This window comes from Varanus komodoensis, unplaced genomic scaffold (assembly GCF_004798865.1).
Source record: "Varanus komodoensis strain SLA01 unplaced genomic scaffold, ASM479886v1 scaffold208, whole genome shotgun sequence".
Taxonomy (NCBI): Eukaryota; Metazoa; Chordata; class Lepidosauria; order Squamata; family Varanidae; genus Varanus; species Varanus komodoensis.
In genome coordinates, this window is record NW_025335584.1 from 21,615 (window position 1) to 35,706 (window position 14,092).

At 41.3% G+C, this 14,092-nt stretch overlaps 1 protein-coding gene across 1 annotated transcript in view; it reads right to left on the reverse strand.

Moving 5' to 3' along the window:
* LOC123023295 (vomeronasal type-2 receptor 26-like) overlaps positions 1–8,115 on the reverse strand; it is a 29,360-nt gene extending 21,245 nt beyond the window's left edge. The window contains exons 1-3 of the mRNA XM_044429789.1: positions 7,967–8,115; positions 5,785–6,076; positions 3,450–3,694 (exon numbers count right to left, since the gene is read on the reverse strand). Of these exons, the coding sequence (XP_044285724.1) occupies positions 3,450–3,694; positions 5,785–6,076; positions 7,967–8,115 (686 nt within the window). The remainder of the gene's footprint in view (positions 1–3,449; positions 3,695–5,784; positions 6,077–7,966) is intronic.
* Between the last annotated feature and the right edge of the window lie 5,977 nt (positions 8,116–14,092).

Here is a 14,092-nt window from a genome sequence, read left to right on the forward strand (position 1 = left end):
CATTGCACACAGAAAGGGGCAGCACCTGCACACAAATACAAGATGCAGACAGCCATTGAGAAATTGTGAGCCAAGAATATCTCATCTTTGCAGCATGGTTCTTGACATGGAAGGATTACATTATTGAGTTTACTCTTGGCTGCTTAGGTTCAGAAAGCAACCTGATATCTTGAAATGAGCCTTGGTGGTAGAGGGCAGGCATTCTATGTATGATGAATGAGTGATTCATTACTTGACAATACCCCTTCATGGATCACTGCTTTGTCATGGCAAAGGGGCTTGCTTGGAGTCATTAAGCTATGAGCTATGCCATGTGGGGGCACCCAAGATGGAAAGGTCACAGCAGAGAGCTCTGACAAAAGGTGATCCACTGGAGAAGGAACTCGCAACCCACGCCAGTATCCTTGACATGGAAATCCTTGACATGGAAAGCCAGCCTTTACATTGGGGCATAAAAGCTAAAAGTTATGATGCCAGAAGAGGAGCCCCTCAGGTTGGAAGGTGTCCTGTGTGCTACTGGGGAAAAGCAAAGGGCTCGTACAAGTAGTGCCAGAAACAGTGAATCAACTGGGTCAAAGCCGAAAGGACACTATCAATGTAAGATCTATCAGTCAAGGTAAGCTAGACTTGGTCATACATGAGATGACAAGACTGAACATGGACATCTTGGGAATCAGTGAACTAAAATAGACAGGAATCGGTGAAATAATTCAGATGACCATCATGCATACTACTGAGGTCAAGAACCCCTCATAAGAAATGGAGTAGCCATAAACAATAAAATAGTAGGAAAAACAGTTTTGGAGTACAATCTCCAAAATGACAGAATGATTTTAGTTCAAATCCAAGGCAACCTGTTCAACACCACAGTAGTCAAAGTCTATGCCCAAACCACATATGCTGAAGGGGTTGAGGTTTACTGGTTCTATGAAGACTTACAACAACTGCCTGAATGCACACCAAAAAATGATGTCATTATCATCATGGGGATTGGAAAGCTAAAGTGGGAAGTCAAAAGATAACCAGAATAAGAGGCAAGTTTGGCCTTGGAGTACAAACTGAAGCAAGGCAAAGGCTAGCAGAATTTTGTCAAGAGAATACAGTGGTTATAGCAAACACTGTTTTTCAACAACCCAAGAGGTGACTCTACATATGGGCATCACCAGATAGTCAACATCAAATTTAAATTGATTATGTGCTCTGCAGCCAAAGATGAAGAAGCTCTGTACAGTCAGTAGAAACACGACCAGCAGCTCACTATGGCTCAAATCATGAGCTTCTTGGTGCAAAATTCAGACTTAAATTGAAGAAAGTAGGGAGAACCACTCAGGTATGACCTAAATTATATTCCTTATGAATATCTCATGGAGGTGATGAATAGATTTAAGGATAGACAGAGTGCCTGAAGAACTATGGATGGAGGTTTGCAAAATTGTACAAGAGGTAGCAACTAAAACCATCCCAAAGAAAAAGAAATGCAAGAAAGCAAAATGGCTATCTGAGGAAGCTTTCCAAATAACTGAGGAAAGAAGGGAAGGGTAAGGCAAGGGAGAAAAAGATACACCCAGTTGAATGCAGAGTTCCAGAGAATAGCTAGAAAAGAATGCTTTCTTAAATGAACAGTGCAAAGAAATAGAAGAAAACGATAGAATAGGGAAGACCAGAGATCTCTTCAAGAAAGTTGGAGATAAGAAGGGAATGTTTCATGCAAAGATAGGCATGATAAAGGACGAAATGGCAGGGATCTATCGGAGGCAGAAAAGATTAAGAAGTGGCAGGATTACACAGAAGAACTATACAGGAAAGATCTTAATGCCCTTGATAACCACAATGGTGGGGTCACTGACCTCAAGCCAGACATCCTTAGACACAGCAAAGAATATAGAAGAATCCCAAGCTTGACTAATTGATATGATGGTTCTTTTTTCTGTTTGTTTGCTTAAAATATAAGCAATATATTGCTTAAAATATTTTTTTTAAAAAATAGATGTGTGTACGTTCTCCACAACTCAGAATCTCATCTGCATATTATTATTTGCATCTACTTCACATATTTTATCTGCTTTCGTGGAATAAGAATTTCCCTTTCACATCCTAAGGAACAGTCTGGTATTAATATCTAGCTCAGACTTTGCTTGCTTTGTGATGCTTGATTGAAAGCTGGCGTCATGATGTGTATAGTCATTTATTGAATGTCATGGACTATATAATGAAGGAATTGAATTACTGGTAGCATTCAGTTGACCATAAAGTCCCACACAACCTGAACCATACACATGCAAATCCACCTCTAAAATTAATGCCAGTAAGATATGCACTCACAAAGTTTGCTCTGTCTGCAAGTAATATACCAAGACTGAAATCTACTATCTGATAAGTGTAGAGAATAACATATATGACTCAGGGGGGTCATAGTTTTGAGTAGACAACTACATAACTCTAGTGCTAATTGACAGGAAATCCAATGTAATCAACGGCTCTTAAAATGCATTTAGTATGGATATACAAGAATCAACAAAATATTACTTTTAATCTTGTAAAATGCTTAAAAAGTTTGCTTTCTGATTTATCTATCCATTCTATATCCAAGAAGGAATGCTTTGCACTTGAGTTTCCAGTATGACAAAATTGCTAACTTCTTTTTTGCCTTAGGAAGGGCTTGTATATGAGTAGACATATATAGAACTGTGCAATGACTCTCATTCTACAGTCCCCATTCTCCACTGGCCCAACAAACAGCATAATGTCCAGTTTGACAGGAAGGATTAGATCTTTGTGGAAACTGTAGAGACAGTGCCCAGGTTGCATACTGTTTTTGGAACAGAACCAGTGGCTCCCCAAACAGCTCACCCAACATTTGTATAGCAAATTGAATCTGCCAGGAAATCAGAGAAATGTCTATTGTAGAAGTGAGATGAGGTTTTAGAAGAGTTGCAGCAGGAATCCACTCAGAGGCCTTCAGAGAAGTAGGTATGGCTCACACAGTCACAGAGAAATTGGACTGTAATACTGGACTTTGTTCCATCTCACTTCAGCATGGAAATGAAAATATTCTAGGTGGATATAAAGGAACAGGTCTGTCTTTGATGTTTGTGCTTAGTTTGGTTTCTGTATACTATGGGGTATGGCTGCCTCTGCATTTGGAAGCCTCAGCTGCTTGAAAAAAGAAAAAGAAAAATACAAGAGCCCAGTTGATGTGGGACTGGAGGGGAGTGATTTACCACTTCATACATTTGGTATCAATTCACCAGAGATTTTTTTCCTAGAGAACCAGTGAGGCTTAGGTACAGCTCAAAATTTTGTTTTGGAAAGGAGCAGAGAGGATTTGTTCTGTTCTGCTTCTTTGAAAATGCAGAATGAGACCCAGGACAACAATAATCCTGAAGTGCTAAAAACCTACATCTGGACAAAATGGAACATTTTTTTAATTTTTCCTTACATTTCAGTACCTGTAACTTGATCTGACCTGGTTAAAACTCCTGTGCCACACAATTAGTTCAGCATCAAGTGTCAGTTCCTTCCCTGGATAAGCCTGCGGCTCCAGTCTTCCAACTTTCACTCTAACAAAAGAGTTATTTGGAAAGGTTACCAAGTTGATAACATCAAAACCTGCCACTGATTCTCCACTTTCATCAAAACTCACAGTATCTCCAGCACTGTTGTTGAACAAGAATCCCCGTAGAAAACGATGGAGCTATGTTGAAAAAGAAAATTATGCAAATATAGAACAAGATATTACTATACCCAGAAAGAGCTTATCAAAGCACCTTTTCCTCTAAAAGCAGATGAGGCATACAACAGCCATTTCCTAAGATTAACTAAACTATGAGTCTCAGGTGGTACATCTAGAGAGGTGGTGAATGTTGCTACCACTGTTCCCCAGTCAGCCAGCCAGCCAGCCAGCCAGCCAGCTCTGGATGTGATGCTATCCTGCTCTGAGAAGTAATCTTCTGACATGGCCACGAGTCTGAAAACCTCTCCCCTTCTTACAACTAATTTTTCTCCAATGTGGTTTTCAAGGAATTCAGCATAACCACAAAAGTATACTGGACATAGCTATGTCCATCTCTGATTCATAAAGCTGGCCTGCTTTTTAGAAATCACTTTGGAATAATTACTGATTATCACAACTTGCTTGGAGATGCCTGTTTTTCTACTTGTAACAACCTTCTATGTTCCAGTCTGGATATGCAAAAACATGCAAACCATGTGTCACAACATAAGTCTTATAGAACCAATGTGGAATGGTAGTTAAGTTGGGGTGGGGGGGCTGGGTTCTAATGAACCTGGACTGGTGAATTTTGTCAGACACGGTCTGTCCACCTGACATATCTCACACAGTTGCTTTAGGAAGCATGAAATGGAGAGGAGGGGAATTGTGTAAGCCAACTTGGGTTCTCTGAAAGAGGAAGAAAGGCCAGTTATACATTTGATGTCAGAATAATAGGGTTGGGCTAGGAAGATCAGCAAGGGATTTTGGGGTTAATGAGAAATAAAAGCCCTCCGAACTGGATTGATTTTCCTGGGTGGCAAAAGCTCAAATCATTGAAGTGTGCATGGGATGTTATTATTAATGCAACCACCGAAATCTCTGCTACATTCACCCATGTTCTCACCTTACATGAAATAAAAAGCAAAAGAAGATTCACCACTGCAGCACAAGAAAGGTAGATGATTGTCTTTGGTGTAGCAACATTCCAGGGCATCAGGATGCTACATGCAAGTTACATTTCAATGTGGTGCAGCACATTGAGCTGCATGGACATTTGTATGTGTGTGTGAAAGGGATGACTCCATCATGCAAAAACAGTTTCCTGTCATTGCACCATCCTCACCTGCCAGGGCTCTGCATCATGACTTGCTAGGACCCCTATGCCTCTGAATCTTTTACATTTCGAATTGCATTTGAATGTAGCATGCATTGCATGTGCTACTGCGTAGACAGCATTGTAGACATTGTAACTGTGGCCAGTCATCTTCCCCTCAAATAATGTACTTGGAAGGGTCTCCAACCTTTCCTCCCCAGTACACAACTTCCTGCTTTCCACATATATCTGGGAAGTGTTGAATTGACAGTGAAATGCCTGCTCCCAGAAATTCTGAAAAAATATGTCTCCTTTATTCCAGTGAGGCTTCATGGTGTGAACAAGTGTGTGGAATCCAGGTGGCTGCTTGGAGTGAACAGCAAAGGTTATGGCACCATGGAAATGCTGGATATCCCACATCCTTTGAATAGAGAGCGATTCAAAATCCCATTGAGACGTTGCAATCCACACTTTCTCCAAGGGTGGCAGTGGCAAAATTGGGGCTGTCAAAAACAGCATTCTCAGATTCTGCCAGGATGGGGGCTCTCCTTGTACAAAGCAGGCACTTACTTTTCTTTCAATGAGAATGGGATAATTTCCTAGTGCTTCTAAAAGCAGGTCTGTATACTTATCCAAATAAGTTCGCTCTGGTAATCGAAATATGAAGGCATGGCAGATATCATTTTGGGAAAGCAGTGGGACCACGGTCTGCAAGAACCTGTCCCCATAGTCATCATCCACAGCCAGCAGCCCAATCCATGTCCATCCAAAATGCTGAAGTAAGCGCACAGCCCCCAGATACTGATGGGATTCCCTGGGCACCATCTGGTACAAAAAGGGGAATTGTGTTTTCTCACCATGTGCTGGGGAAAAGGACCCATATGTGAGCTAAAATCCAAAGCATCAAAATATAGAGATGGATTAGGAGATAATGTCAACTTCTGTTCCATGGAATTTTGGAAATTTGGAAAGAGCCTACCTGTGGGATCCTGGACATGGCAGTGATGATGGCCAAAATTTCAGAGGCTTCAGTCACAAGTCCTCCAATGACAGCAGCTATTTTTTTCTGAGCACCACACTGGAAACTGGGGACAAATCTGTGGTATGTGCAAAGGAGGCCTATGGAGGCCTTGTATGTCATCCTCGCACTGTAATAGCCATTGAGAATGTGGAAGCCCAGAGTGAGGTTTGGCAAGATTTTGGGATTCTTGTTGATCTCCTCTACAGCAAAGGACAAGGCCAGGATGTGCTGGTACATCTTTGGCATGGAACTGCAATAAGAGTTGACAGCATAATACAATAAGAAACCATTTATTTCACCATTTTGTCATTCTACTTCAACATCCTTTTTAGGTGAGGTGTAGCTCCAAATTACAGAAAAGCTTTGAGTGAATCAGCTGCAAGAGATGTAAATTCCATTTTCCAGCTTTTTTCATAGCTTTAACCAGCCCACATGAAATGTTATTTATTTGTGCTTAGAAGAAGAAACTGCTTCTTTTACCCACTTCAATAAATAACTTCCTATCCCATAGCTGAACAGCCAAGCATAATTATTTACATGAAGTGCTTTACTTATGTGATTTAACTCCCTTTAAGGTTAACTTAAGGGAGAGAAGAAATTTACCATTAAACTCTTTCCCCATACCGTCTTTGAAATCACTGAATACACTTACTCATTTCCACTCAAAATCTTCCTATGAAGAACTTAAGTCAAGCAATCTATCTTCCATAAGATGAAGCAAGAAAGTATGCTCTGGCTCTGTCTACTGCATGCAATTCTATATAAAGCCCTTTATAATCCCCTACCAGATCTCAAATCAAAAAGCAGGGATAATACACATAGAAATTGTGTCTCATTTCAAACATTATTTATATGTGTACAATCAAGAGTAAAAACATGAAGAAGAGACACAATATATTTACATTTACGTATAGAAACCACAGGACATAAAGGGATCAGAATCTCAGAGTGCCCTATTCAAGTCTACATTCAAGACAAACCCATATTTGTGCCAAGGTCCAGATCATTCACATGATTGTATGCCCAATCACCATGTATGCATGTGAAAGCTGGACAGTGAGGAAAGCGTCCAGGAAGAAAGCCAATGCATTTCTTGGTGCCAGAGGAGAACTTCGTGAATATTCTGCACTGACCGAAAAACATGCAAGTAGGTCCTAAATCAAATCAAGCCAGAGCTTTCCTCAGGAGGAGGGGGGGAATATAAAACTGAAGCAATCATACTTTGGTCACATCATGAGAAGCCAAAACTTCCTGGAAAAGATAATCATGCTAGGCAACATTGACAGTAGAGGAAGAAAAGGAGAGCAACTATGAGATGGATTGACTCCATAAGGGAAACAACAACCTTGAATTTAGAAAAGCTGAGCAGACCTGTCATGGATGGGAAACTTTGAAGGGCTTTCATTCATGGAGTCATTATCAGTCAGAGGTGACTTGATGGCACATAGCAATAACAAGGCTGAGAAAGGATAAATGAGAATCATATAGAGAGCATACATCATGATGGATGTGTGTGAATAGATGATAAAGGAATGGAGGGAAGGATCAGACCATGTCAATGGCGTTAGTCGGAAATCATTAATCTGAATCTTCTCTTAAACCATCAATCTTTTCCATCTGAGCTTTTTGATCTATGATCATTCACATCTTCCCCATAAAATATTCATTTTTCTGCACATTCCTTAAAATAGATATATCCTCCTAATGCATGTTGAGCAAGTATAGCAGAGCATTCAAAGAAGTATGCAATCCAAAGTATAATGGCATCCTGATCCTTTTATTTCTCCATATTTCTCCAAGTAATCAATATTTGGTTGGTTCACTTAAAATGCTGAGATGATTAATTCTCTCCCATCCTTAAGCAAAGATGAGAAATGGGTGAAAATAAATTAAATGTTGAAAACAAAGCATGAGCACATTCCACCTTATACCTGTTCAGTAGCTATCTTATGTCCTTGATTCAATTTTCAACATTCAAAGGCAAGGCAAACAGAGTAAAGAACAACCTCTGATCTCTTCTACAATCCTACTTTTCTTGCTCTGGAAAGTAAGTCTCATTACATGAGCATCTCCTGAATAATTCCTTTTCCCCAATTCCTATGTCATTGACATGCTGGAAAAAGGAAACAAGCATCCTTACACAGGTTCGTCAATGAGCATCTGTGTGGGTTCCTCTACGAAGGACGGGCTGTCATGAAAGAAGTAGACCTGGGAGGCAATTGCGCCTATGACGAAGTTGCCAGGCTGATACAGTTGGTGGGATATGGGAAGTGGATCACCAGGGATCATGCAGCCCGTAGAATGGGCCTTGCATGCAATAGCAAACTGCAAGACTGGCAGCAGAACAGCTAGTCCCACCATCTTAACATTGACCAACTGGATGCTGACAGTTCCTCTCAGGAATCAGATCTTCACACATCTTATCGAAATGGCATCTGTTTCTGGTCATCCTTACGTGAAAAACTTATGATGCAGATGAGGAAACTCTTGCCCCATAAGCACAGCTCAGTTTCAGTGTCCCCACCACATAGTTAACCAAGTCTCCCTTCGTTACAACTTCTCTGCCAGTGCCTGAGAGCCATGCGTTCCATACAGATTACGTGCACATGCAAGGCACTTCCCCAAACAATTCTCTGAATGATTACTGCCTCTATCCTTGCCCGTGAAACACTGGGAACTGCTATCACCAGACCAGACTCTCTGCTGCACATTTATGTAACAACACAGACATATTGTTGTGGCTCTTGCGGGTGCCCCTATGGAAATGTCATGTTTTTCAATAGCAGGAAGGTAGCAAGTTGGTAATTAGGATGATGAATCATGTCCCCCAGTGTCTTGGGATTTGCTCTTGCAGTGCACCTGATAAATAATTTTATACTAGGATGGTTATTGTCTTTTGGGGGGGGGGGGGGTTGGGGGGGGTTCTAGCAAAATGAATTGCACTGTACATTTTTTTCCCTACAAGAACGACAAAGTAGCCTTTCAGTTTAACATATTTGGTGAAGGGCTTTCCATGTTCGCTCATGCACAAAAATGTGGGGACCTTGAAGCTGTCAAAGGGTGTTACCTTATGCTGGGGCTCCTGGCAGTTTCCCCAGTACACTGGAGCCAGAGTGCTGCTGGCGGCAGCAGCCCCACATTTGTCTTTTCACTGCCAAAGACACATGGAGTCTGTGCAACAAAAGTGATCCTGCATCTGAATCCAACATTCCGTGTTTGCATACACAGCTGTCCACCAGCACCATGCATGTGGGCAAAGGGAATAAGCAGTTCTTGCTATTATTGGGTTCTACCTCATTTGGATTTCTGGAGCAATATACTCTCCACTGCTGGCTTGTTGGGCCTGTTGCAACTTCACCAGAGCCCCTTTTGCCAGGTCATTTCAGGGAACCCAGGAAGATCTTCATGGCTCAAAGAAGTACAAAGAAGAACCTCCGGCAAAGCATATTCATCCCCACCCTGTGCTACAAGTGGCAAATTTGGACTTACAGCAAAATATAAATGAAAGTTATTCACCACAAAAATAAGATGTTTGAAGAAAGTGGCCAGAGTAACCATAAGGGGAAAAGCCAGGAATGAAATGATAAGAGAATGAGATGGAATACATCCCATCCTTAACTATATACAAAGACTGCAAATAAAGGGTTTGCTCACCTGGAAAGAATGCCTTGTGAGTCCATACCATTCAAGACATACTCAAAAAGAGAAGGCCAAAGAGTGTGAGGCAGACCCAGAGGAAGATGGAGAGACACCACTACAACAGCATCACATAACAAGGGTTTTTATTATTTTATTTATTTATTTAGAAAATTTCTAGGCCACCCCATTCGCTGAAGCCTCAGGGCGGCTTACAAATAAATATTAATTATTATTTGATGCTGCCAGAAGTGTAAGAGCCAGAACTTTGTATCTCCCTCGACACCTGAAGCAGTAAAAGAGGAAGTGAAGACAAAGACAAAGACGGAGATGGAGACAGAGAAGATTGGGTTCCATAGTCAGAAATGATGAGCTCTCAACAGGAAAATAAAATCTTTTACTACCTACATTTCTTCCCCATCTATTTGCCAGGAAGTGAGAGGACCGGATGCCATGATCTTAGTTTTCTTAATGTTGAGTTTCAAGCCAACTTTTGCACTCTCCTTCTTTACCACATCAAGAGGCTCTTTAGTTCCTCTTCACTTGCTGCCATGAGAGTGGTATCATCTGCATATCTGAGGTTGTTGATATTTCTCCTGGCAATCTTAATTCCAGCTTGTGATTCATCTAGCCCCGCCTTTCTCATGATGTGCTCTGCATTTAAGTTAAATAGACAGGGCGACAGTATACCGCCTTGCCGAACTCCTTTCTCAATGTTGAACCAATTAGTGGTTCTGTGTCCAGTTCTCACTGTTGCTTCTTGATCTGCATATAGGTTTCTCAAGAGACAAATAAGATGATCTGACACTCCCATCTCTTTAAAACTTGCCACAATTGGTTGTGATCTACACAATGAAAGGCTTTAGCATAGTCAATGAAGCAGAAATAGATGTTTTTCTGGAACCCCTAACTTTCTCCATGATCCAGCATATTTTGGAAATTGGATCTCTAGTTTCTCTGTCTCTTTGAAATCCTGCCTGTACTCAGTCCACATACTGCTGGAACCTAGCTTGTAGGATTTTGAGCATAACTTTGCTAGCATGTGAAATGAGTGCAATGGTGCAGTAGTTTGAACATTCTTTGGCATTGCTCTTCTTTGGGATTGGAATGGAAATGGACCTTTTCCAATCCTGTGGCCACTGTTGAGTTTTCCAAATTTTCTGGCATATTGAGTGTAGCACTTCTACTGCATCATCTTTTATGAGTTTGAATAGCTTCTTGAAAATCTCCTTTAAATGAATGGAATGTACTTCAAAGAAAAGCTGTGCAGAATTGTACTGTCACATATGTTCTTAAACAGGGGTTTATTTGCTTGCTTGCTTTTAAAAAGGAATAGTGCCACATCAGCAGCAGATTCTATCTAACTTTACAGAGATGAAAACCATAAAATGGAATGCAAGACAACAGCCAGGTATTGTCTGTTACCTGCAAGAATGCACGACAACAGGCAGACCTTCAAAACCTGTGTGTGTTTCTTAATACATCCTGCTGGCCTCATAATGAAATGACCAAGATGCTTCTCAAGCACCTGAGTGGCCTAAATAGATAACTAGTGTTTAACCACTGACTTGGAGAATGCCTGGTTGAGTCATCCTGCTGTTGATTGTTCTCAACAAAACAAAAGTTACTAAAGAATAATTGTCTCCAATGAGATCAGATGCATAGGTTCCCTTAAATTAAGACTTTGTATCAGATAATGTCTCCTGAAGCAAAACTGAGAGTTGCCAGGCTGAAGCACTTTATCTGAAAATGGTGTCACTTGCTGCATGCACAAATGTTCAGCCTTTCAAGGAAAACCAGGTCAGGAGAGGTGTACAGTGGCCTGAGTCAACAGGCTGATGGGCAAGCAGGAGATTCCCACTTCTGCCGCAATTTCCGCACAGAAATTAGGAGCAATCAAGAACCTTAATCTGAGGTAGGAAATATGAATGAATATTCTGGAAAGCAAAGTCAAATTCCTTTAGTCATTACACCTGATCCATCAGAAGGCACTCTAAAACATCCGTTTTTATATGAGTACTTCTACGGTGTGCATGTGCATAATTTATGTTCAAAATGCATCATGTTCACAGCCCCATGGAGTGGATGTTCAGATGCACATTCAGATTTTATGCACACCGTTCCTGATCCAAGGAGTGAAGCACAAGTAAAATCATGTTTGGGCATGGTGATATCTATAGCTGAGTTGGGAGAATTGGTTTTTTTACGTTCTTGTGAAAAAAATGTATTTTTATTTAGGTTGCCTATTGCTTCATCACTTCAGGGAAAGATGGGAGGACCAAGCTGAATGGTTCCCAGTGAGGTGCATCAATTCACTGGGATCGTCCAGTTACTCCTGCATTTTCAGTGAACTTGGGTTGGAGTCTTTGCAACCAATTCTGATAAAGGAGGAACTTTCCTACAGAACCTCCTACCAATGCTCTCTCCAATGCTCTCACAGAATGGCATCTGTTCTGCCTTCTCAGAGAGAATACAACCCTCACTGACTCTTTTCACTTCTTTCATTTGATAGAGCTTATTCAGAGGACTTCACTTTTCTACAAAAATACCCAGACAAATGTATTCAGTATATATGCAGACAGTCAATGTCTATGAGAGGCAGCAACACCACCACTTCTGTATTTGAATACCACTTAGTAGTAAACAGGGATATAGCCCTGCTTTAGTGCCTCTTTTACCACATCTGATAAACTAGGTGAGCAACTTCCTATCAAACAGTCCAAACAATGCACAATGTAGAACCCAGAATTGAATGAATTTCTGTTATCCTGAAAAGGTTCGTGGAATGCACATGTAGAAAAACCCAGTCACCTATGTATGGCGATGCATCAGGGTTAGAGAGACTTTCTCACACTTGCAATACTAAAACATAGAGCCATATTGAGGTGGGAATGTTGCATTTCACAGACCAAATGTTTAAAAATTCTGTTCCATAAAAGACAGTGTAAATGACAGAAGGACACATTTTCTAAGTCATTTTTATTGTTCTAGCTTCACTACAAGAACCTCAGCACTTAGAGATTTTCAGCATTATTCTTAGCGTTGGCACTCAGCTGAGATGCCCAATGAAATCTTCATTAGAATAGATTAGGGTATCATCCCAGGTGTTTCCATTCTTCTCAGATGTCCCTTGTCATTTAGCTCAGGCCTCATTAAAATGATGTAGCATTTGGGGGGGGGGGGAATGGAAAGCAACAGGCCAGCACTGGAGGTTAAGATGGAGAAGTTCTCCACTGCCACCAGGAATTTTCCTTTGGTGCTCAGGTAGGTTGGGACAAAGGAGAACCACACACTGCAGAAGTTCACCATGCTGAGCGTGATTAAATTTGCTTCATTGAATGTGTCTGGAAAGTTCCTGGCTAGGAAAGCCAAAGTAAAGCTGGCAATGGCCAGCAAGCCCATGTAGCCCAAGACACAGTAAAACATCACACCTGAGCCCTCATTGCATTCTAGGATGATTTTGTCCTTTGCTGAGTGCTGATTCATATCTGGGAATGGAGGAGACGTACTTAGCCAAAGTATGCAAATGACAGCCTGTACTGAAGAGCCAGAGAAAACAAGAGCAATTGCTATTCTTTTCCCCACCCATTTCCTAATTCTGGATCCAGGTCTGGTTGCCATAAATGCCAGGACCACAATCATGGTTTTTGCCTAGAGAGTTTGCCTACTTAACCAACCCTTCCTTGGTTAAGTAGCAGTGACAAACAAAGAGAATAGGAAGTCAAGCTAAACTGAAACCAAATTAATTGCCTTGAAGGGCAATAATTTATGTCATTCCAAGTAAAATGCCCACAATTGATTCCCACATGGTATAGCATTTGTGTTCTTGGTATTCAAATCAAAATGAATTTTTGGGTTGTGGTGGGTTGGTGTGAATGATTATTGCAGCATTGAGCAAGGAGGCACTTGATTCAGGTCTCATCTTGTGAAATGTGACCTTGATGGGAAATCAAAGAGATACTGGAAGACAGAGAGGAGAGGAGATTGCAAAGAGCCTCCAAACCTTTCCTTAGCCCTAATTACTGGGGATAAGGGAATATTTTCATCAGACTTCTGCAGTAGTCTGATGAAAAAAAAGATAAAGACACCTCAGCTGAATCAGCTGACTTCCTCCTGCTTCTGCAGTTCCCTTTGCTGAGCAGATAACATCAATTCTGCATAGCTATAATTTAAGTATAACATGTTATAGGTATATGGCATTCTGGGAGGGTTAACCCACCGATCCTGAATTGGTGCTTCCATCTCATCAACAATTACTTTTGAAATACAGTGGTGGCAGTTTTCACTGATATTTCTGAGGCCTGCAATTTCATGCACTCTGAATTAGATTCAATTTAGAAGTGGCTGCCCTCTTCTTAAGGATCTTGTTAGCCAGATGAGGGTGTTCAAGGATAGGCTAGACATGCACATTGTAGGCATGTCATGAGCGGAGCTGTCTAGAGCCAGGGGTCAGACTAGATAGCTTAGGAGGCCTCTTCAGAGTCTCTTTGTTTCTCTGAACAAGCGCTTACGTCCGTATATGCCGGACCGCCCTTTGAGATCTGCGGGAGAGTCCCTTCTCTGGGAACCCTCCATGAAAAAAATTAGGAGAGTAAGTACTCGGAGGAGGGCTTTCTCTGCGGTGGCGCCC